The sequence below is a fragment of the Vipera ursinii genome (assembly GCF_947247035.1).
Source record: "Vipera ursinii genome assembly, chromosome: 2".
Lineage (NCBI taxonomy): Eukaryota > Metazoa > Chordata > Lepidosauria > Squamata > Viperidae > Vipera > Vipera ursinii.
In genome coordinates, this window is record NC_139513.1 from 173,689,383 (window position 1) to 173,711,646 (window position 22,264).

The 22,264-nt window shown below is 42.5% G+C and overlaps 1 protein-coding gene across 2 annotated transcripts in view; it reads right to left on the reverse strand.

Moving 5' to 3' along the window:
* Positions 1–296: 296 nt before the first annotated feature.
* Positions 297–22,264, reverse strand: part of S1PR2 (sphingosine-1-phosphate receptor 2) — a 59,658-nt gene continuing 37,690 nt past the window's right edge. Inside the window, exons 2-4 of one of the 2 annotated variants that reach the window (XM_083353711.1) lie at positions 9,349–9,466; positions 4,052–4,200; positions 297–2,760 (exon numbers count right to left, since the gene is read on the reverse strand). In XM_083353711.1, the coding sequence (XP_083209837.1) occupies positions 1,601–2,653 (1,053 nt within the window). In that variant the 5' untranslated portion in view covers positions 2,654–2,760; positions 4,052–4,200; positions 9,349–9,466 and the 3' untranslated portion in view covers positions 297–1,600. The remainder of the gene's footprint in view (positions 2,761–4,051; positions 4,201–9,348; positions 9,467–22,264) is intronic. The other variant, XM_083353712.1, reaches the window with a different exon arrangement.

Below are 22,264 nucleotides of genomic sequence, written 5' to 3' on the forward strand. Positions count from 1 at the left end.
TGGTTATTGTGTTTGAAAACATTTTTAGAGTCGGATGTAAATCCAGTCCTGGCGAATGTAAATGCATTCTCTTCAGTGCAAAATATGAAAAACTGAAAGAATAAATTTAGCAGGGATTATGATAGTTTTGCAATTATTTCTCTTCACTATCCACAAGAGCTTGTTATGCATTTTTGTGCATTTATTTCATCAATGTGTATAACCTTTAGCACTTTTTTTCAACTTCTTTTTTTCTTTCAAAATTTATTTGGCTTCCAGGTTACAGTAGAGGAAGACGACTTTTAAAAAGGGTGATAAAAGTGTCTTGGCAAAGATGTAGAGAACATACAGATTGGCATCTGTGATGTTATAGACATTAGCAGATATGTACCCCCAAAATACTTACACACATCTTTGGAACCAGCCTTTGCATCCCCCTCAGAAATTAATTTCATATTTATTTCATATTTCCAGAAGTATAATCAAAATACCCTCCGTGCTTCTAAAGATAGGTCTGTCTTCAACTTCAGTCACTATAAGTAGTCCTTGACTTATGACCACAATTGAGCCCAAAATTTCTATTGCTAAGCAAGACAGTTAAGTGAATTTAGGTTCCATTTTATGATCTTTCTTGCCACAGTTGTTAAGTGAAGCACTATAGTTGTTAAGGTAGTAACAGGGTTGTTAAGTGAATCTGGCCTCCACCACTGACTTTGCTTGTCAGAATGTCACAAAAGGTGATCACATGACCCCAGTCCACTGCAACCGTCATAAATGTGAGTCAGTTGCGAAGCATCCAAATTTTGATCTTGTGACCCTGGGGATGCTGCAACGGTCGTATGAAAAATGGTTATAAGTCACTTTTTTATCCTGTTATAACTCTGAAGTGTCACCAACTGAATGGCTGTAAGTCAAGGACTACCTCTACACAGGAAACCCAGGGATCACATGGCTGGGATTATGAGCCTTGTATAGTGGTAGGATTCAAATATGTGAACAACTTGTTGTCTGTATGGATGCCGCTTCTGGAAGTCCGTTCTGGGCCTGGGCAACAAAAAATTAGCTATGAGTTCTGTCGAAGTGGTGCGAACCGGCTGAATCCCACCCCTGATCTTGTAGTCTTGTATGCCTCAAACTGAAGACTGGTTTAAATCAGCTAAACTTGCAAAGGGCTTAACTGATCAGAGCAACCAATTGGTTTCCTGGGAAGTGTGGGTGAATGTTTTTTGCAAAGAGAATGGCTCTGAGATGTAGGACCAAAAAAATAAATAAATAAAAAATGTGGGTCCAAATACAGGCAAGGGCAACTTTTAGAAAAGAGGAAAATTGTACCAAATAAGAATTTTGGTAGCTCAGCAGCTACCCACCCTCCCCATTTCATGTCACTCAATCATTCAGCAGCCAATCACTCTGTCTTTCACACACTCCTAACATCAAATCATAATACTGTGCAGGTCTAGTGAACAAATGGACACCTCCATGTAAGTCCAAGGCAGGTTGATTTGACCACCAGGACAATATATTCATCAGGTTTGTACCGCATTCTTGGGTCCAATCCCGCCCTCCTCCCCATTCTTTGCCATTGCCTGGCTGTTCCATAGTTCCTTTCTTTGTGTCTTTTTCACACAAACGTGGAATGTTCCTTCATGAAAGATAAAGTGGGAAGATCCTGTTTCGGAGTGCACCGCTCCAAGGAACTGGAACTGCGGAGAGGGATCATGCAACGCTCTGCCGGTTTTCCCTGCCCCATCATCCCCCAGCAACAAAGCACCCGTAGGAACTCCTTCCTCATGTCTTTGCTGCGAAGGGTATAAATGAGGGGGTTAATGGCTGAATTGAGGGTAGCAAAGGCAAAGAAATACTTTGACTGGTAAAGGATGGGACAAGACTTCCTGGCGCATGAAGCGTCTATCAAGAGGATGGTGAAGGCAGGCAGCCAGCAGATGATGAAGGCCCCCAGGACAAAGGTAACTGTCCTGAGCAAGGCCATGGTCTGGGAGCTGGCTTTCTCAGCATGGCTGGAGCGGACAATGCGGTAGATCCGGACATAGAGGACCACAATGGAGAAGAGGATGACAGTGAAAATGGTAACCACGAAGACGATGTAGCTTTTAGAGTAAAGGGGGAGAACAGTGGAGCACATCTCAAGATCGGACATGCAGTTCCAGCCAAGGATGGGCAGCCCCCCAATGGTGGCTGAGATGACCCAGCAGGCCCCAATCAGCAGCAGCATCCGGCAGTTCTTGTCACTGCTGTAGACCTTCACCTTGGTGATAGCCACATGTCGTTCAATCGCAATGGCTAATAAGCTGAAGACCGAAGCGGCCAGGGTGGTAAAGGCAGTGCCTTCTCGCACAAACCACTGTATCGGAGTGAGGCGAAAGGTGGCTGGGCCCGAGAGCACGATGTTGGCAATGAAAGCCGAGCCAGCCATCAGGTCTGAAAAGGCCAGGTTGCCAATGAAGATGAACATGGCGGAGTGGAATTTCTTGTTCCTCCAGACCGATATGAGCACCAGCAGGTTCTCCAGGATAATGAAGCAACAGAGCACAATGATGAGAATGGCCGTGGGAGTCAGTGGAGACTCCTCATCTCTCTCCAGCTTATCCTTAGTGTAGTTGTAGTGCTGGAAGATTTTTTCCTTGTTGAAGTAGTACTTGTAGACGTTTCCCATGGCTGGTTACTGAGGTGCCCCCCTGGGGAGGTCTCTCTCAGAGGACATTTGGATAAGACCCCAGCAGAAATGAGTTCATTTGGAACCGAGGATCAGCTAGGTGAAATCTGAAGATGAAAAAAAGACATAACAAATTCAGACAGGCTATTGCTTAAAACTACAGGTGAAAAACCAACGTAGAACAGGCGAGGGAACAGGTAGAGCCATCATCTTACTTCATCAACATGGCCATCATATGAAGAGGCCTCCCTGTAGGATAATCCAGCCCCCACCTCAATACTCAGATTTCATCTTTCATGTTTTAAAGCAATCTTTTGAATTAATGGGGATGTTTGGGGTAGTTGTTAGCCAGTTCCTCAGGTGAAAAACCTGAGCCTTGCTTTCTACCAAATTAATCATGTTAGAGTATACATAATTAAGTACTTTGCTAAATTTGTGCTGACAAGCTTAGGGAGGAGTGAACCTGACAATCTCAGTACACTTTTCCATTTGTCTTACCTGAAGTTCAGTTTACCCTGTTCCTTCATCAGTTTGTAACTAAAATAAACAGCTAAATGAAAAAATATATTTTACATATGTATCTTTGCATATTTCAATTTTTCTAATTCGCAGTCTGGGGCAAAACATTTCCCCCGTATAAATGTTCTACAGTACATTTTATTTTCATCAAGATACGTGTTTTCATGTACATTTCTTCTTAGTAGATGCAGTTTTGTATGCCATAGTTTTGCACAGAACTAAATAGCAACATTTTGAAATTATGCATTGTTAGGGACAGCAGCGTTTTGTTTCATGCAATGTCCAAAAGGTTCAGGATGATGTGTAAAGTTTTACAAAGCTTAGGTCCTAGCTGCTACAAGGGCTATCTCCTTCCCCATAGATCACCTTCACACTCTTGAGAGTGCCTATTGCAAGTCCTAGCAGATATAGGTATTGGCAGCCGTTCATTCTGTTTTTTCAGGAAGGGTCCATGATGTTGTTGAACTTGTTATTGGAGCTGAAGGAACTGCCTTCCTTATTAAGTTTTAGAGGGAGTCAGAAAATATTGACAGAGGTCTTTTAATGGATTAGTGTTTTAATGTCAAGATCATGGTGTTTGTATGTTTCTTGTTTTATCAATTTTTACAAGAGCCTGGAGCTGTTTTTCAGGAATGGGTGGAGTTAATATATAAATAAATACATATTGCTATCTTTGCATGAAAATGGGCACCCAGTGCCCACTCATTTTAATATAGGCTTCTGCATAGCCTATCTCAGGCCTGCACAAGAAAATCATTTTCTGTCTATGGGCCCAATTCTAATTCTGCAGTTATTAATAACTGGAAGGCAAAACTCCTTGGTCTACCTTAAATTTCAGGGCAACAGGTATATTCAGAATCTGACCATCTGCTCAGTCACCTCTTTAGTTGATGCCTTGCAACAGGCTCTCTCTCAAAATGGCAAACTCTGAGCGATTCCAAGTCAAAGGCCGACAGGCAAGGATACAATTTCTCTTCCTAGGACTGAGAACCGATATGTTTCTGGGGCCTCCAAAAGTGCACTGAATCCTACAAAAGGATGAAATGAGCACATATGATTAGGAGCTTTCCCACTCTAGCAGCAAGCATCTTTTTAAAGAAACAAAAAACAGAAACATCCCTCTGCACAGACATTACAGTATATGCACTTAAATACATCAGATCTTGGATCAGCCTTCCCTTCAGATACCCATGTTGGATGGGAATTCTCACAGTGGTTGACCCAATAAATCTGGGGAAGGTTGCCACAGAAAATGCTCACTGCACTTTAAAAACATTTGTCTTGGCCGAAAGAGCAAGGAAACTAGTAAACTTTGTTGATCCTTACTGATTGCCACTTCATGCCTCTACCATCACTCTTGCCTTATCTATAGTAGGCCTCAGGCACAGCCTCCCTTGCAGGAACCCCCAAGGTTATATTTCACATACCCCTTTGTGTCCCATCACTTCATAATGGTCCAGGGGGGGGTTGGTGTGTTTTTTTTGGCTGGGTCATATAGTTAAATTCATCATGCTTATAATTCCAGATACTAGCTGGGCGTTATTATACCAGCACAGGTAGTTCAGTAAGCACTGCGCAAAAATGGTCCAATAACCATGAGTATCCCTGAACTTGGCTGGATGGAATCTCTCCCCAGAAATGTCTAATCTTCCTCCACCAGCACAGGGGAAATCAGGGGCTTTGCACATTTTTGTTCAAAAGGCTCAGAGAACCTGATATTTGTGAGATACAGGAAAAAGCTAGAGAGATATGGAAGAATGTCCGAGTAAGATAAAGTCTTCCATGAATCAAGTTCAACTTCCAGTCACAACAATATGAAAGTGATTTGCTACTACTGCCTTACTTTTTTTTTTACTCCCCAATGTAGCCTACAGTCTTGGGATGTCATGAGGTGTCCCCTATTCAAGAACTAATTGGGTTCTGATATTGCACAGCTTTTCTGAGATCAGTCAAGGTTGGCTACATGCTGCTGTGAGAAAGTCACGGGAGTTATAAAAGTTGACCAATAATTATCTAAATGCTTCATGCATATTATCTCTGAAATCATCCTTGCAGCAGTGTTTCAAGGTAGGTCAGTGTTGTTATTTCCTCATTATGCCAACTGTGAGAGAAATGTGGGTTAACTAAGGACACAGTTGTGGTGTGACTGGCAGTACAAATTTCCTGGTTCAAAACATCGGTCTCTTGGGGTAGGTTTGAATCTGCTGTTAGAGGGCAGAAGGAGAAGAGGCATCCTGCTATGGCAGCAAGCTTCTGAACCACCCTTTCCCATTTCATGTGGGATTATTTATAGACCAGCTATGATTCCTTATTCTTGTTCAGACAGTGAGTCCATCCATGCATAGGATGAAGTCAGAAGACGGATTTGTTTTTCAGGCCATATCAGCTTTAGGAATATATCCTCATTTCAGACCAAAAAAAGCCTCTTCTCTAGAAGCAAACTTGGAACCTCCAATATGCAAAGTATAAATTCTGCACTGAATTATTTCCATCAAACTGTAGCATTGAAGGAGGAAAAAAACCCCCAAACACCTGATAGCCTATGCTCAAATAAGAATGACATAATTGGTGTTCCAAGGAAAAAGTGATTTGCTGCATTTGGCTACTAACTTGAAAAGAGGTCTAAAACCTGGATCTATGGCATTATTTCTCCCTGTTCTTTTAATAACTTTGATCCAATAAAGTCTCTTTTTTGAAAGGAAATGGATTAGGAACCAAAAACTAGATCAGGCATGACTAATATAACCCACCAATATGATAGCCTTCTAGAGTCTTGGGACTCTGGTTAGCCAAAAGTGTGTGGAGATTGTAAAGTGTCTGACCACTGCGCATGGCTGACAGACTGCATTGGCTCAATAAATCAGCTGCCAAAAAAGCTAACACAGTGCATTAACAGAGGAATAGAATCAAGATCACGTGAAGTATTAATACCACTTTACAATGCCTTGGTAAGGCCACACCTGGAATACTGCAGCCAGTTTTGGTCACCATGATGTAAAAAAGTTGTTGAGACTCTAGAAAGAGTACAGAGAAGAGCAACAAAGATGATTGGGGGACTGGAGACTAAAACATATAAGGAATGGCTGCTGGAATTGGGTATGTCTAGTTTAATGAAGAGAGGGACAAGGGGGGACATGATAGCAGTGTTCCAATATCTCAGGGGCCGCCACAAAGAGGAGGGACTCAAGCTATTCTCCGAAGTGCCCAAAGGCAGGACAAGAAGCAATGGATGGAAACTAATCAAGGAGAGAAGCAACCTAGAATTAAGGAGAAACTTCCTGACAGTTAGAAAAATTAATCAATGGAACAACCTGCCTCCAGAAGCTGTGAATGCTCCAACACTGGAAGTTTTTAAGAAGAGACTGTATACAGCCATTTGTCTATAGTGGTATAGGGCAGTGATGGCGAACCTTTTAGAGACCGAGTGCCCAAACAGCAACCCAAAACCCACTTATGTATCATCGGATGCCGGGTGGGCGTGGCTGATTGGGTGGGTGTGGATAATTGGGTGGGCATGGCCCATTGGGTGGGCATGGCTGCGGTGGTAACGGCAGAATGGGTGGGACTTTCAATCAATGAATTCCAACTTTGCAAGATCCTTTTTTTCCCCATGAGAAGTTGAAATTGATTGAACCTTTTTTTTTTGCACACGGTGGCAGAGGCCTAAAGCAAAAAGGTTTTATAAAACCCAGCTGAAGGCCTGGGACTGGGGTGACGGTGTGCGTGCCCACAGGGAGGGCTCTGCGTGCCACCTGTGGCACCCGTGCCATAGGTTCGCCACCACGGGTATAGGGTTTCCTGCCTGAGCAGGGGGTTGGACTAGATGACCTGCAAGTTCCCTTCCAACTTTATTATTATTATTATTATTATTATTATTATTATTATTATTATTATTATTATTATTATTATTATTATCAGGCCCAAGGCTTGAAGAAAGATTAGCAGAACTAAGGTTCAAATACTTAGGTCTGCTGAACACAGATTTAGCTAAAGCACCACCACAAATATCACTCACTTTTAAGTTCCAGTTTCCACAACTCATGGCTTTGATCTTTTCAGTCTGCTTTTAGAGAATATACAGTAGAATGATAATGAGATTCCCACATTTAATCAAACATCTGTATTAACAATTAAGGGTGCCTTTGCTTACTTAAGGATATAACATGATTGTCAAAGAAACAAGGCAGATATTCAAATAATAGCGTTGCCCTTTTTTCCCTCATTAAAATACATTGTCTTTCAACTTTCACTTAAGTAGTAGGTTGGGGAGCCCCACCTTCCCTTGAAACATGAATCTCCAAAAGTTAGAGGCCTGAACCCCAGGCAGATTTGGGAACAGCTCCTCACTCCCACGGTGTGTGTATGAAATACAAAGTGAAATTGCTTCCCTCCAACTTAAAAAACTAGGCAAGCCCTCTGCTTACTTTCCACCCCAAATTATTAATTACTTAAAAAGCAACATCAGCCCCTCCCAAGTCTCTGGAAAGGAGGACGCCTGCTGGGATGGGCAGCACTGACTATGGGACAAACTGGTACATAAACATGTACTTTCAGGCAGTTCTATCGCCTAAGCAAGATGATGTCATGTATTGCAAGAAGCAATGAGAATTTGGCCACGTGCACCAAATATTGACACAGCTATTATAGGAAACATTAATCACAGCTGGTAATTCATTTCCTTTCAGCTGAAGAAACATTTACCATTCTGGATCTCTGTTCCATCATCTCACTAAGTTGTTGAACAAATCTGACTCCCAGCAACAGGCAGTTCACTGTACAACAACAGGAGCCAAGTTGGCCCTTAGAAACTTTTCACCAAAATATGTGGGCAGAGAAATTGGGTGGGCGAGTTCTTCAAATGGCTGTAGACGGAGAACCTGTCTCAAACATTTCTCAAGGGCAGGATTCCTTCTTAGCAGGGATGGTTGCACTGCTACTTAAGATGTTCTCCGGGGACGTTTGCTCATGATTTTTGCCCTTCTCCTATGATTGCATTAAAGTTGGGAAGTCAGGGAGGCCGCAGACCACAGCTGGGATAATTGTAATGTATTGGTAGATAATGGGAAGGCAAACTGCTCCTATTTCTTGCTTTTGTCACTGCCCAACTCTTGAGTATGGCCGATAAGGAGAAAAATAGCAAGCCAAAGAAGCAGAAGACCCTCTTTGTGGTCCTGGGCAGATTCCTGATGAAGCAAAGCTCTGATACTGAAACCAGAGTTTTCAAGGACAATTTAACCGTTTCTTCACATCCTTGGATGGGGCCTTCTATTGAACCCTAAGTGTGTCAGGTACTACTCAGCCTTGTTAAAAGTTCCAGGTCATCCCAAAGGTGTCTTTTGAAGAGCAAGAGAGGCCCAGTAAGTCACCTGACAAGTCCTGCCTGACTTCTTGAAAAACTTCCAAGTCAGGCTTGCTCTACAAAACAGATGCTTCACTCCCAGGGTCTTACAGGTTTCGATGTCTGTGGAGATTCTCAGTCATCCAGGTCATGGTTGTCCCAAAGGTGTCTAGCTATCTCCACTCAGTGGCTGGATAGAGGAAAGAACAGCAACTATATTGGATGGAAAGGGATCACCTATTGCCCCTAAAAGTCAATGGCAGGACAGAGAGATTGGATGAATACCCATGGTAGTACCCACTGATGAAGAATACAAGCTAGTTTTCTATGTACAACCGTAATGGGATGTTGCCCAAGCCATGATGGGATGTGTGGAGGAGGGTTTGGGACCCAGTGGGGTAGGAAGCAGGCCCAAGGCCTGTGGGCATTCGGATAGGGTGGGAAGCAGAGCGTGAGGTGCCAAGCACCACAATTTTATTCACTTGACTGTGGGAGTGCTGCAGTGGATATAACTTTGGGCAGGATTGTAAGTCCCTTTGTTCAGAGCCATCATAATTTCAAACGGTCATCAATTGAGGACTACCCTCCTCTGTATCTTTAACCCCCTTTTTCTCCAAAGGGTCCCAAGGAAAAGATAAAAAAATAGTCTAATTGAGAAGACCTCTGTAGGAACCACAACTCTGGCCATATCCAGCAAATGAGGGAAAACAATTCCAACACTACTCCCCCTCCTGAAGGGCATCAGGTTGCATTGCCATTTGGATGATTGTGGGTAATTAACACATGCATGCACACAATGCACTGCAGCGGTTCAGCCAACAAAAAGAAAGCAAGTTACCTGGGGAGGTCCTTAGTAAGGTGTGGTGGGGCAGCTTGCTGGCCTGATTCAGAAAGCCCAGGATTCATTTCTAGTTTGGATTCCCAGCCTTTTCAGCAACAGTCAGCATTACATTTTTCTGAGGAAATGTACAGAAAGCAGAAGAATTAGCAGATGGGTCATTCTGTGTTACTTCCAGCTTCTTACAGTCAGAAGTTACATTAAATTTCTACTTCACTATTAAGCCACCTCATTGTAAAACAGCATACTCTATAACTAACTGAAACAATAAGCACTGAATAAAGATGCAAATTCTGACTGTTTAAGGTTATTGCCATTGATAGCAAATATATGAGTTCCCATAACTGAGCTGCAGATTGGCATTAGTACAAAACTCCAGGTTTGCATCTTTAAACATGGCTTGTCTCCATTTCTGTGTAACGCAGAGACAACTGCACGGTGGTTTAGAGCAGAGTTCCCCAACATTTCCAGCTTTGTGGACCAGTGTGTGTGTGGGGGGAGGGGATGGTTCACGCAGGTGGCCGGCAAGCGCATCTGCGCATGCAGCTCCATTTCCACAAGCAACGTGCATGCGCGCCTGCCGCTTGCAGAAATGGAGCACATGAGCACATGCTCACCCGCTGCTTGCACAAGTGAGGATGCGCATGCCCACGGCCCAGTTGCAAACCCCTCAAGGCCCACTAGAGGGCTACGGCCCACAGGTTGGGAACCCCTAGTTTAGAGCAAGATTTTTCACAAGGGTATGTGATTTAGTGTTTCATGAGAACTTAATGGAGAAAGAAGAAAGTTCACTGTGATGGTCAATCTTCTGTCACTAGAGCTTTGTCTCTTGATTAGGGAATTCCATTTTAATCAACAGGTTCCAACGCCTGAAAAAGTTTGAAACCCACCTGTTCAGAGGACTAAAAAACCTTAAGGTTGAATTTGTGCTTGATCCTTCCTGAAGATCATCCACAACTGAAGATCTTTGCTGATTTAGTATTCCAAGCCGTATGTCTCTCTGGTTCACAAAATGTTTACCTACAACATGTACCCTTCTGATTTCTACAAAATTGCTGCTGTTTTGATCTGAAAGATCTTAGCTCTCTATCATTTTAAGCCAATTTCCAGCCCATTTGACTGCAGTTTACACAGAAACGTATTTTAAAATATACTGGTGGCACATAAAGGCAAATGGGAAACTAGACTTTTGAAAAGATAAAATCTAATGAGCAGGACTACAGTGTCTTCTGATGTTCTTTCTTTTTATCCACTGGTAGAAAACTAGCCAAAGTCAATTAGATAAGATAGTTGAAAAACAGGAAGCCTGAAATATTATACAAGATAGTTCCTTTTACATCTGCAGAAAAATCAGGCTAGAGTACCTCCATTTTGAAAGCATCTCCAGATTTCTGACTTCATATGTCTGTCTTAAAATATGAAGATGATGTATTTCTGGCTCTGATGTATTTGAAAATGCAGTAAAAATAGCCTTTCTTTAAGTCACTGCCCCTCTATAGAGCTTGTGTAAAGCTCATCCTCCCATTTGCAGGAACGTCTACTTTATCTTTTGGTGTTTTGCATGTCGGGGAAGACGGTACATGATAATTATATCACAATACAAATAATGCAGCTTACATATTTGCATCAGGTATCATGACATCATTATGTAATAATGCCAATTAAGCAATGGCATGATGGCATATCTCATTATTTCGAATTGTCATGGTTTCTGAAAGATGCCATTGCTTCGCAGTTTAGTTTTGTTTTTGCAGTCAGACAAATGCACAGCAACATCCAAGTAAAAACATGGATGTTTGTGTGTGTGCCTGCCCAAGCAAATTGCTTTACTTCTCTTTTGTACGGTATAACAGTGAGAAGATCCTTTATTATAGCAGTACTGAAGACAGCTGGTGGGATTTCTGCTGGGTTCCCCCCCCCCGCCCCCAAGACGAGTTAAGTTAGCACATTTGAAGAGAATTGTGGGTTCCTCTTCAAGTTATTTTTGTGTGTTTGTGGACTAAGAAGCAATGCTACATATGGGCACCATACATAAATCCTTTCCCTCCCCTCTCAAAATCTGCACATTTGCAAGAAAACACAGGTAGAAGTTGAAGCTCTGTGCAAGTTCCATTTGTGTAAAAAGTTAACATGAAAAGTTGCCTGAACCACTTTGACTACATTACTGTAGTAATCTGTCTGTGAGGCAAGAATACTTGTGTATTTTCTCTAATACAATATTAAGATTTAACCCAGCAAAGGAAAAAGATTTATACTTCATGCAGCAGGGTAATGGTGCCAAGTAATGATGAATTTGCATAACTAATACAGCCATTCATGTAGGTAATTACCCAAGTTACATACCTTCTAGAAACACATGCATTTTCCAGTCTAGTTCTCAAAAATGTAAGTCATTAGAGGTTGATAGTCTGGGACAGCAAATGGCTGATAATGCATAAAATAACAAAGTGTGCACTGATGTGAGTCTGCTAAAAAAAGCAGAAAACAGAAATCACAGAGGAAGCATCTCGTAAGTGGTTAATGCCCACATTTTCATTTCCACTTGTACTGAATTGGAAATGTTTTGCTATCTCTTCTCTCAGCTTAATAATTATGCTAAGCACAGGCTCATAGACAAGAAAAAAGAGAGAAAGAGCGCTTTTTTTCCTTCCTCCATCTGGAAAATTCTAAAGAATGTAATTTAAGCTTTCACGCCTCTATTATTTTACTACTAATTCCACTTCCTCTTAGGAAGATCACTGTCATTTTTTTTTTTTTTAAAAAATAAAGTTAATATTTTTACTGTATAAGATTGGTTGCTTGCAAGATTTAGGAATAGTCTTCCCTAATGTCATGTCCTGGAAATGTGTTGCTCTGTCATATTCCTCATCCACAGCCAGCAAGCTGGTAACTGTGGGTTTTAAGAATTATAATCCAACCCATATGGAGGGTATTATGTTGAGGCTGACAGGCTCGATAAAGTCTGAAATAAGCACATTAGACAGGAAGGATAATGTTTTTCATGCTTTTCAATTGAAAATGTCAAAAGAAATCAGTTGAGAGCCCCATTTTTGCAAAAAAAACCTACTATCAGCTTGGATTTGTGGAACACTCAGATTTTATTTACACCTAACACAGGGGTGTCAAACTCAATTTCATTGAGGCCCGCATCAGCATTGCGGTTGGCCTCAAGGGGCCGGGTGGGTATGGCCAGGGTGGGCATGGCCTATTGGGTGGGCGTGGCTAGAGTGCGTATAGCCTACTGGGTGGGCGTGGCCAGCTCTACATCGTTCGCATCAAGGGTGCCTATGGGGGCCTGGGCAGGAGTGGGACAGATCTCTGGCAGAAGGAGGGTCTCTGGGCCAGGGCCAAGGCAGTGGGGGCCGTTCCCTCACTGTTTCCAGGATGGCTTCGCGGGCCACATGAAGCCACTTCGCGGGCCGGATCCGGCCCCTGGGCCTTGTGTTTGACATGCCTGACCTAACGTGTCCCCACTGATGGTGGACACAAGACAAGGGGGATGAAAGAAGTGATCAGCCATTTTTTTGGACTCACTTAAAACTTAGAATGTCCATCTTACAACAGAAAAGAAAACTCAACAAGGGTTTCATTTAACACTGAAAAACAGAGACATGAAATCGTCTTCATAATAAAACAGCAAATGAGCCACAGAGAGCATGAACACTTCTTCTTCCCCCCAGTTCAACGGAAGGGAAAGTTTCTAGAGCAGGGGTCTTCAAACTTGGCCCTTTCATGACTTGTACACTTCAACTCCCAGAATTTGAGGAATTCTGGGAGTTGAAGTCCAGAAGTCATAAAAGGACCAAGTTCTAGAGGCACCCTTATCCCAGCCTCTGATCTCAAATCCAGAAAAAAAGCTTTGAGACAGCCTAGGGCAGGGGTAGGCAACCTTGGCTCTTTTATGACTCGTGGACTTCAACTCCCAGAATTCCTGAGCCAGCATGGCTGGCTCGGGAATTCTGGGAGTTGAAGTCCACGAGTCATAAAAGAGCCAAGGTTGCCTACCCCTGTGCTAGAGAATAATAAATCTGCAAATGAATTTCTTGGACTTATTTCTTTTCAAACTTCAGTGATTTTTTAAAATCTATATACAGGCATACTAATGAATATACATAAAAACACATTAGTGGTGGCTCTTTGGTGGACACACATTTAATGCAATTGATCGAAATGTAATATTGGACTCAACATAGGGGGGGGGGAAAGCAATTCAGATGAAGCCAGCTGGCTATAGTTTTTATTGGCCAGATCAGGAAATTCACCTTTCCTTCCAAAGGAGTATTGCAACTCCTTCCCTTTTTCCCCTCCCTCCACATAATTCAGTAATAAATGCAAGTAAGCATTGGGACATACTGTGCAAGAAACTGAAAACTAAAGGACCAATGAGGACCCAGATTGTTGGGGGTAATAAGCTGACTTTGTAAAAATGCCGCGTGGGGGGAGGGGGGCAGAAGCCCTAATAAGCAGGCATATACATAGATTGAAGGCTATTGCTAAGCACATTTGATTTGTGCTTCTTAGATTGTAAGCCGCCCTAAGTCTTCGGAGAAGGGCGGGATATAAATGGGATTAAATTTTTTTTTTACCAGAGGCAGGTGATCAATGCTTAAGACAATGAAATCAACATTGTACAATGTGGTGATGATTAAAGGGGAGGGGGTAAAAACATACAGTTCACTTCTAATTTTAGGTATAGATGAACCCTAACCCTTCCCCCTTTCTGTGAACTTTTGCATCAACAAGAAGATTTTGGCAGGCGCACAAGGTAGCTTGATAAAATTCCACTGTACAGAAACTCCGACGTTTCAGTTCCCTCCCCCTTTTTTCAGACTGTAAACATTGATTAGATTCTCCACTGATTAGACTTTAATTTGATTGCCCATCTGACATCTTTTGGTATCAGCTTTGTAGCAGAGAACAAGGGACGCGGTGGCTCAGTGGGTTAGGATGCTGAGCTTGTCGATCAGAAGGTCGGCAGTTTGGCGGGTCGAATCCCAAGTGCCGCGTAGCAGAGTGAGCGCCTGTTACTCGTCCCAGCTTCTGCCAACCTAGCAGTTCGAAAGCACGTAAAAATGCAAGTAGAAAAATAGGGACCACTATGGTGGGAAGGTAATAGCGTTCTGTGCGCCTTTGGCGTCTAGTCATGCCGGCCACATGACCAGGGAGACGTCCTCGGACAAGCGCTGGCTCTTTGGCTTTGAAACGGAGATGAGCACCGGCCCCTAGAGTTGGAAACAACTAGCACGCATGTGCGGGGGAACCTTTACCTTTACCTTTGTAGCAGAGAACATCAGTACAGTACTTGGTCTGACCTTAGCTTAATGCAGAAAATTATATACGGTATATTACCAGTAAGGTGAAATCCGTTGTATGGTCAGACAGAAGAAAGAAATACATTAAAGGGTGTATAAACAGCATAGTATTACTTCTTGTTGTTGTTGTTAGTTGCGAAGTCGTGTCCGACCCATTGCGACCCTATGGACAACGTTCCTCCAGGCCTTCCTGTCCTCTACCATCTTCTGGAGTCCATCTAGGCTCACACCTACTGCTTCAGTGACTCCATCCAGCCACCTCATTCTCTGTCGTCCCCTTCTTCTATTGCCCTCAATCTTTCCCAGCATTAGGCTCTTCTCCAGTGAGTCCTTCCTTCTCATTAGGTGGCCAAAGTATTTGAGTTTTAGCTTCAGGATCTGGCCTTCTAAAGAGCAGTCAGGGTTGAACTCCTTTAGGACTGACCGGTTTGATCGCTTTGCAGTCCAAGGGACTCGCAGGAGTCTTCTCCAGCACCACAGTTCAAAGGCCTCAATTATTTGGCGCTCAGCCTTTTTTATGGTCCAGCTTTCACTGCCATACATTGCAACTGGGAAGACCATAGCTTTGACTATACGCACTTTTGTTGACAGGGTGATGTCTCTGCTTTTTAGTGTGCTGTCTAGATTTGCCATGGCTTTCCTCCCAAGGAGCAAGCGTCTTTTAATTTCTTGGCTACTGTCCCCATCTGCAGTGATCTTGGAGCCCAGGAAAATAAAATCTGTCACTACCTCCATTTCTTCCCCATCTATTTGCCAGGAATTGAGAGGGCCAGATGCCATGATCTTGGTTTTCTTAATGTTTAGTTTCAATCCAAGTTTTGCACTCTCCTTCTTCACTCGCAACAAGAGGCTCTTTAGTTCCTCTTCACTTTCTGCCATTAGAGTGGTATCATCTGCATATCTTAGGTTGTTGATGTTTCTTCCGGCAATCTTAATTCCAACTTTTGATTAATCTAGCCCTGCCTTTCTCATGATGTGCTCTGCATATAAGTTAAATAGGCAAGGCGACAGTATACAGCCTTGCCAGACTCCTTTCCCAATTTTGAACCAATCAGTGGTTCCGTGTCCAGTTCTCACTGTTGCTTCTTGGCCTGCATATAGGTTTCTCAAGAGACAAATAAGATGGTCTGGTATGCCCATCTCTTTAAGGACTTGCCACAGTTTGTTATGATCCACACAATCAAAGGCTTTAGCATAGTCAATGAAGCAGAAGTAGATGTTTTTCTGGAACTCTCTAGCTTTCTCCATGATCCAGCGTATGTTAGCAATTTGATCTCTAGTTCTTCTGCCTCTTCGAAATCCTGCCTGTACTTCTGGTAGTTCTCGATCCACATACTGCTGGAATCTAGCTTGTAGGATTTTAAGCATAACTTTACTAGCATGAGAAATGAGTGCAATGGTGCGATAGTTTGAACATTCTTTGGCACTGCCTTTCTTTGGAATTGGAATGTAAACTGATCTTTTCAAATCCTGTGGCCACTGTTGAGATTTCCAAATTTGCTGGCAAACTTTTACTGCATCGTCTTTTAAGATTTTGAATAGCTCAGCTGGAATACTGTCACCTCCACTAGCTTTGTTGTTGCTCAGCTTTTCTAAGGCCCACTTCACTTCACATTCTAGGATGTCTGGCTCGAGGTCAGTGACCAACTCATTGTGATTATCAGGGACATTAAGCTCATTCTTGTATAGTTCTTCTGTGTAATTTTGCCACCTCTTCTTAATCTCTTCTGCCTCTGTTAGGTCCCTGCCATTTTGGTCCTTTATCATGCCCATTTTTGCATGAAAAGTTCCCTTCATCTCTCCAATTTTCTTGAAAAGATCTCTGGTCCTCCCTATTATATTGTTTTCTTCTATTTCTTTGCATTGTTCATTTAAGAAGGCATTTTTATCTCTTCTAGCTATTCTTTGGAATTCTGCATTTAATTGGGCATATCTTTCTTTTTCTCCCTTGCCTTTCGCTTCCCTCCTTTCCTCAGCTATTTGCAAAGCTTCCTCAGACAGCCATTTTGCTTTCTTGCATTTCTTTTTCTTTGGGATGATTTTGGTTGCTACCTGTTGTACAATGTTGCGAACCTCTGTCCATAGTTCTTCAGGCACTCTGTCTATCAGATCTAATTCCTTAAATCTATTTGTCACCGCTACTGTATATTGAACAGGGATATGATTTAATTCATACCTGACTGGCCTAGCGCTTTCCCCTACTTTCTTTAATTTAACCCTAAGCTTTGCAACAAGAAGCTCATGGTCTGAGCCACAGTCAGCTCCTGGTCTTGTTTTTACTGACTGTATAGAGCTTCTCCATCTTTGGCTGCAGAGTATATAGTCAATCTGATTTCTGTGTTGACCGTCTGGTGATGTCCATGTGTAAAGCCGTCTCTTGGGTTGTTGGAAAAGAGTGTTTGCTATGACTATCGTGTTCTCTTGACAAAATTCTATCAGCCTGTGCCCTGCTTCATTTTGTACTCCAAGGCCAAACTTGCCTGTTATTCCAGTTATCTTTTGGCTTCCTACTTTAGCATTCCAATCTCCCATGATGATAAGGACATCATTTTTGGGTGTTAGTTCTATAAGGTGCTGTAGGGCTTCATAGAACCAGTCAATTTCATCCTCTTCAGCACTGGTGGTTGGGGCATAGACTTGGACTACTGTGATATTGAATGGTTTGCCTTGGATTCGAACTGAGATCATTCTGTCATTTTGAGGGTTGTATCCCAGTATTGCTTTTCCTACTTTTTTATTGACTATGAAGGCTACTCCATTTCTTCTGAGGGATTCTTGCCCGCAGTAGTATACCTGATGGTCATCTGAATTAAATTCACCCATTCCTGTCCATTTTAGTTCACTGATACCTAAGATGTCAATGTTTAGTCTTGTCATCTCTTGTTTGACCACGTCCAGCTTTCCTTGATTCATGGATCTTACATTCCAGGTTCCTATGGAGAAAGAATCTTTACAGCATCGGACTTTCCTTTCACCACCAGACATATCCACAGCTGAGCGTCCTTTCGGCTTTGGCCCAGTCGCTTCATTCTTTCTGGCGCTACTAGTACTAGCCCTCTGCTCTTCCCCAGTAGCATATTGGACGCCTTCCGACCTGAGGGGCTCATCTTCCAGCGTCATATCGTTTTGCCTTTTGGTACTGTCCATAGGGTTTTCATGGCAAAGATACTGGAGTGGGTTGCCATTTCCTTCTCCAGTGGATCACGTTTTGTCAGAACTCTCTACTATGACCTTTCCGTCTTGGGTGGCCCTGCACGGCATAGCTCATAGCTTCATTGAATTACGCAAGCCCCTTCGCCACGACAAGGCAGTAATCCATGAAGGGGAGTATTACTTCTACTATGTATAAAAATGTATTCCATCTCCCCTACCCTTCTCCCCCCATTTCCTAGATGGTGCACATCTCAGCCAGTAACTCCCCACAGCTATGATGTCATAGCTGGGCCTCAGTTTTAGCAGCAGTTGTAGAACGAAAGAGAAGAAATGACTTCTGATGGTGGTGGTCTATTGGTTTTGACAGGTTGTTGTATTATCTTAGTATTGCATATTTCTCCGCCAAGGGACCAGCTTTAAGACTTCAGATTAAAGTGTTGTTAGGATAAGCCAATCATAGGGGCTTATCCACATTGCACTCTTAAGCTACTTCTGTCCTGCTCTTGTCAGATTGATTCTGAAATGGTGTAAGACAATCTTTTCTAGACTTTAGCAATAGCTTGCAAGGGACTCTTCTGGACAACAGGCAACCCCATCCTCCCACTGGACAATGTCCAAACTGATGTACTTGTTGTGCAATTGTATACATCTTCCCGGAGATGTATACTTTTATGTTTGTGTATAGATGCATGTAGAGGTGTATGTGTCTGTGTGCATTGTGTACATATGGTTAATAATGCAAAATTAAATTGAATTTATATATACCGTACAGAAGTGAAGCATCAAAATTTATATAACATGAAAATATAATGATCAGCTTTAAAATATTTTTTTTCTTACAACCTTATTGGCCTCTCATGTCTACTCGAGCTACTCTATTTAAAAAACACAGGGAAAAACCAAGGACAAGAAAAATAATTATAACACATAGACATTTCTGCTGGGTTTTCAACTAGGAAACTTAGAAGGCAACTCTTCCATTGCAGTGCTATTAAAGCATGGTTGGCAAAAGTACCCCTAGAAAATATTAGAGGCCATATTAACCAAAGTCTTAACTGAAGGGGACATTCCTACCATTGTACTCATTGTATTCAACTCATTGGTTGAGTACAAAGCAACACTGTTCTTCTTGCCCTCCGAAAATGGTTGTTGGTCTCTTCAAGCTATGGGGCAAATGGGCCATGTACATAAGCCCATCTCTTCAAAATAAATCTGTAAGCATTAACCTATAAATAACGTATATCACCTTTTTATATCTCAGCCCAGGATTCCCTGCAACATCAATTCGAGAGAGAGAGAGAGAGAGAGTGAGAGAGAGAGAGAGAGAGAGAGAGAGAGAGAGAGAGAGAGAGAGAGAGAGAGAGAGAGAGATGGAAGAGAAAACAACTCTTGCCCCAAAGTCTGTGGAGATTCTTAATCATCCTGGTCATAGTTGTCTCAAAATTGCTTTTTCAAAAGGCAACTGGGCTGTTTCTTCTTGAGGAAGAAAATAGTCCAGTTACCTTTTGGAAAAGCATCCTTAAGACAACTCTTGCCCAATATATAGAAATATCCTTGCTTTGTGAACTGGGCAATATTATTATTGGCCACAGAAGAAGAGCTTTCTCCAAACTTGAGTTAATATGACACAACACTGATGTCCCAAGATTCTCCAATACCAAAAGAACGGAAGAGCCATAGGTGTTTCATATTTGGATAGCCATCCAAATTGCTTCCAGCTTTGCTTCGTTTATAGATCCAACTGACTCCAACTCTGCTTTTTCTTACAGCTGCCAAGAGCTTGCTTGGCCTATCTTCATCTACCCACAGAGAAAACATTATTTTTTTTTATTTATTTATTTTTTATTCCCATTTATATCCCGCCCTTCTCTGAAGACTCAGGGCGGCTTACAAGCTTAGCAGTAGCCTTCATTCTATGTATATGCCTGCTTATTAGGGCTTTCACGCACACACACCCCAAGCGGCATTATTACAAAGTCACCTTATTGCCCCCAACAATCTGGGTCCTCATTTTACCTACCTCGGAAGGATGGAAGGCTGAGTCAACCTTGAGCCTGGTGGGATGCGAACCTGCACTAATTGCAGGCAGCTGGTGTTACTTAGACTTGTGCTTGCACATATACACTCCCACACATGCACGCACATACTTCCACAAACACTCAGTTTCATAATTTTGGGAACCTCCTCACTCGGTTTCTGAGAATCTCCAGGGGCAACTAGTTTACTTGCATGCTTCAGCTCAGTTCATGGAGCAGGCTTGCAACCCCGGAGGGGGGGGATATCTTCAGATCAACAAATTATTCACAGTATAATTTGAGTATTTATGTGTGGTAGAATTTTAAAAGACAGTGTTTTTAATTCCTTATTTTAACCAAACTGAGTTTATGTGGGTAAGAAGGCTCTGCAGTGTTAAAATAAAATATTCAGGTCTAGTTTAATGGAGAAAGAGCAAGTGACTTACAATTTCTTCCATGTAGCCACTAGCCTTGCTTTTCCTATTCCTTGCAGAAACTTTGTGCTGTCATGTCTTGCTGCTGCACTCCATCTTCCCACTGAGCCAACCAATGCACTGAAGCTTCCATATCTCTCTGCTGACATCCCTGGACAATGAAGGCAGGAAAAGCAGTGCCCAAGAGCATTTGATCATCCGGCCATTCTCTGAGGGAGCAGCAAAAGATGCGCTCAGAGTTGACCGAAGAGGATGGCAAGGCTATAGGACACACCTGGGCATTTTACAGTGTCCGGGCCACATCTTGCCCTTTGGCTGTTCCTGCCTGGCCCATGTGAGGTCAATCGGAAATTAGAAATCAAATGTAAATACACATGTGCTGTGTGTGCAGTATAACTGCATTGCTTTTATTTGGAAGAGTGCCATTTGGTTTGACCACCACAACAAACCCAGTTTCTCATGTGGCCCCTTGGGAAAATTCATTGCCCACCCATGTTACAGGTGGCAGAAGGAGAGGGAGTTTCTGTCAGTAGAAAATCAGAGAGAGGGGGGGGACCTATAATGAGAGAGCAATAATATTGAACTGTCTGTGTCTTGCAGTTCTGTAGCTTTGTGGAAGCAAGAAAAATGACCAAGAATATAGCAACAGGCAAAGATCCAGTTTTTCAAGCTCAGTTTTTATACAATAGCAACTACAGGAGGAACACGTTTGTACCTCCTATGACTGGAGATATGGTCCAATTGAGTGGGCAATGCCTACTGAAATCTCCAAAGCCAGAGGGATAGCTCCAAAGGGCCAGAGTAGTAAAACTGGAATCACACAAACGTTCCCAAGCTGCATCATATAGAAAGGTCACAGAATCCAGATTTTCAGGATTTAAAAAAGAAAACCCACAACTGAACCCAAACAGGTTTTTAATTATATATGAAACAGTCAGAATACAGAAAATAGCTTTTCATAAACATCTGATATATTTGGAGGCTATTATTCTGGCATAAAGGGCCAATGAAAATCACATACAACCTTTCAGAGTCTGAATGAATTTCCTCAAGAAGCAGAACAGATTCAAAACTGCATTTAGAATTGGAAACTTTCCTAGTCTTGGACAGCCCCAAGACTACCGTGATACAGAGGAGGCATCAATGAAAAGCAAGATCTGAGTTGCAGAAGCTTGTGAGGCTGGATACTGGCTGCCCATCCCACAAAACTGGCAGAAGGCCAGGAGTCCCAACGGAGTTCCCAAGAAGGTCAAGGGAGGCTGAAGGGAACTCCCAGTGTGCCTTCTTGCTTCTTACAATTTCAGACAACCAGCAGACATCTTGTCTTCAAATCAGTATCTACTCCAAAAGAAGACAACCCTGAATTTAAGACTCTAGTCCGCAAAACCAGGAAGAGAAGGCAGAGAAAAACATCACCAGTCTGTATTACTGTAGCCAGTACATCTAAAGACAATCTTCTCCTTTTACAGGTAAATTATCAGAGAAACAAAATATTCTTTTCAAGTAAGTGAAGCATTGCTCTGCATGAAACATTTCATAGCAAAGTTGCTCTTGGCTTCTAGCATGCTATGGCATCCACACCTTCCTTTCAATAGGGGCTACAGAAGAAGGAATGTCCATGGGCTTCACTCATGTAAGTTCTGGCCATGAACTCACTCTTCCAAGGCAAGAAGGACTCTTTGACCTTGCTCTTTCCTAGAGAGCACATATGAGAAAGAGTTCAGCCAGCCCCACCATTAGGTAGAGTGAGGCTACTCGTTGCAAGAATCATGAAAGGACCACAAATTGCTTGTCCTTCACCATTTTGTTAGTATTACATTTTGATATGCTGGTCTATGACCATAATAAAGAATTGATCTGATGTTCAGCGAAGGAGAGGACTTTAAATTTTATGCTTCAAATTAACTCAAGTTCTAAGGAACCTAACTATGGGAATAGGCCATTGCCTGTTCCATCCCAGTCTGTCCATCTTAGGGTGGCCACACGAGTTAGCCCATCACTT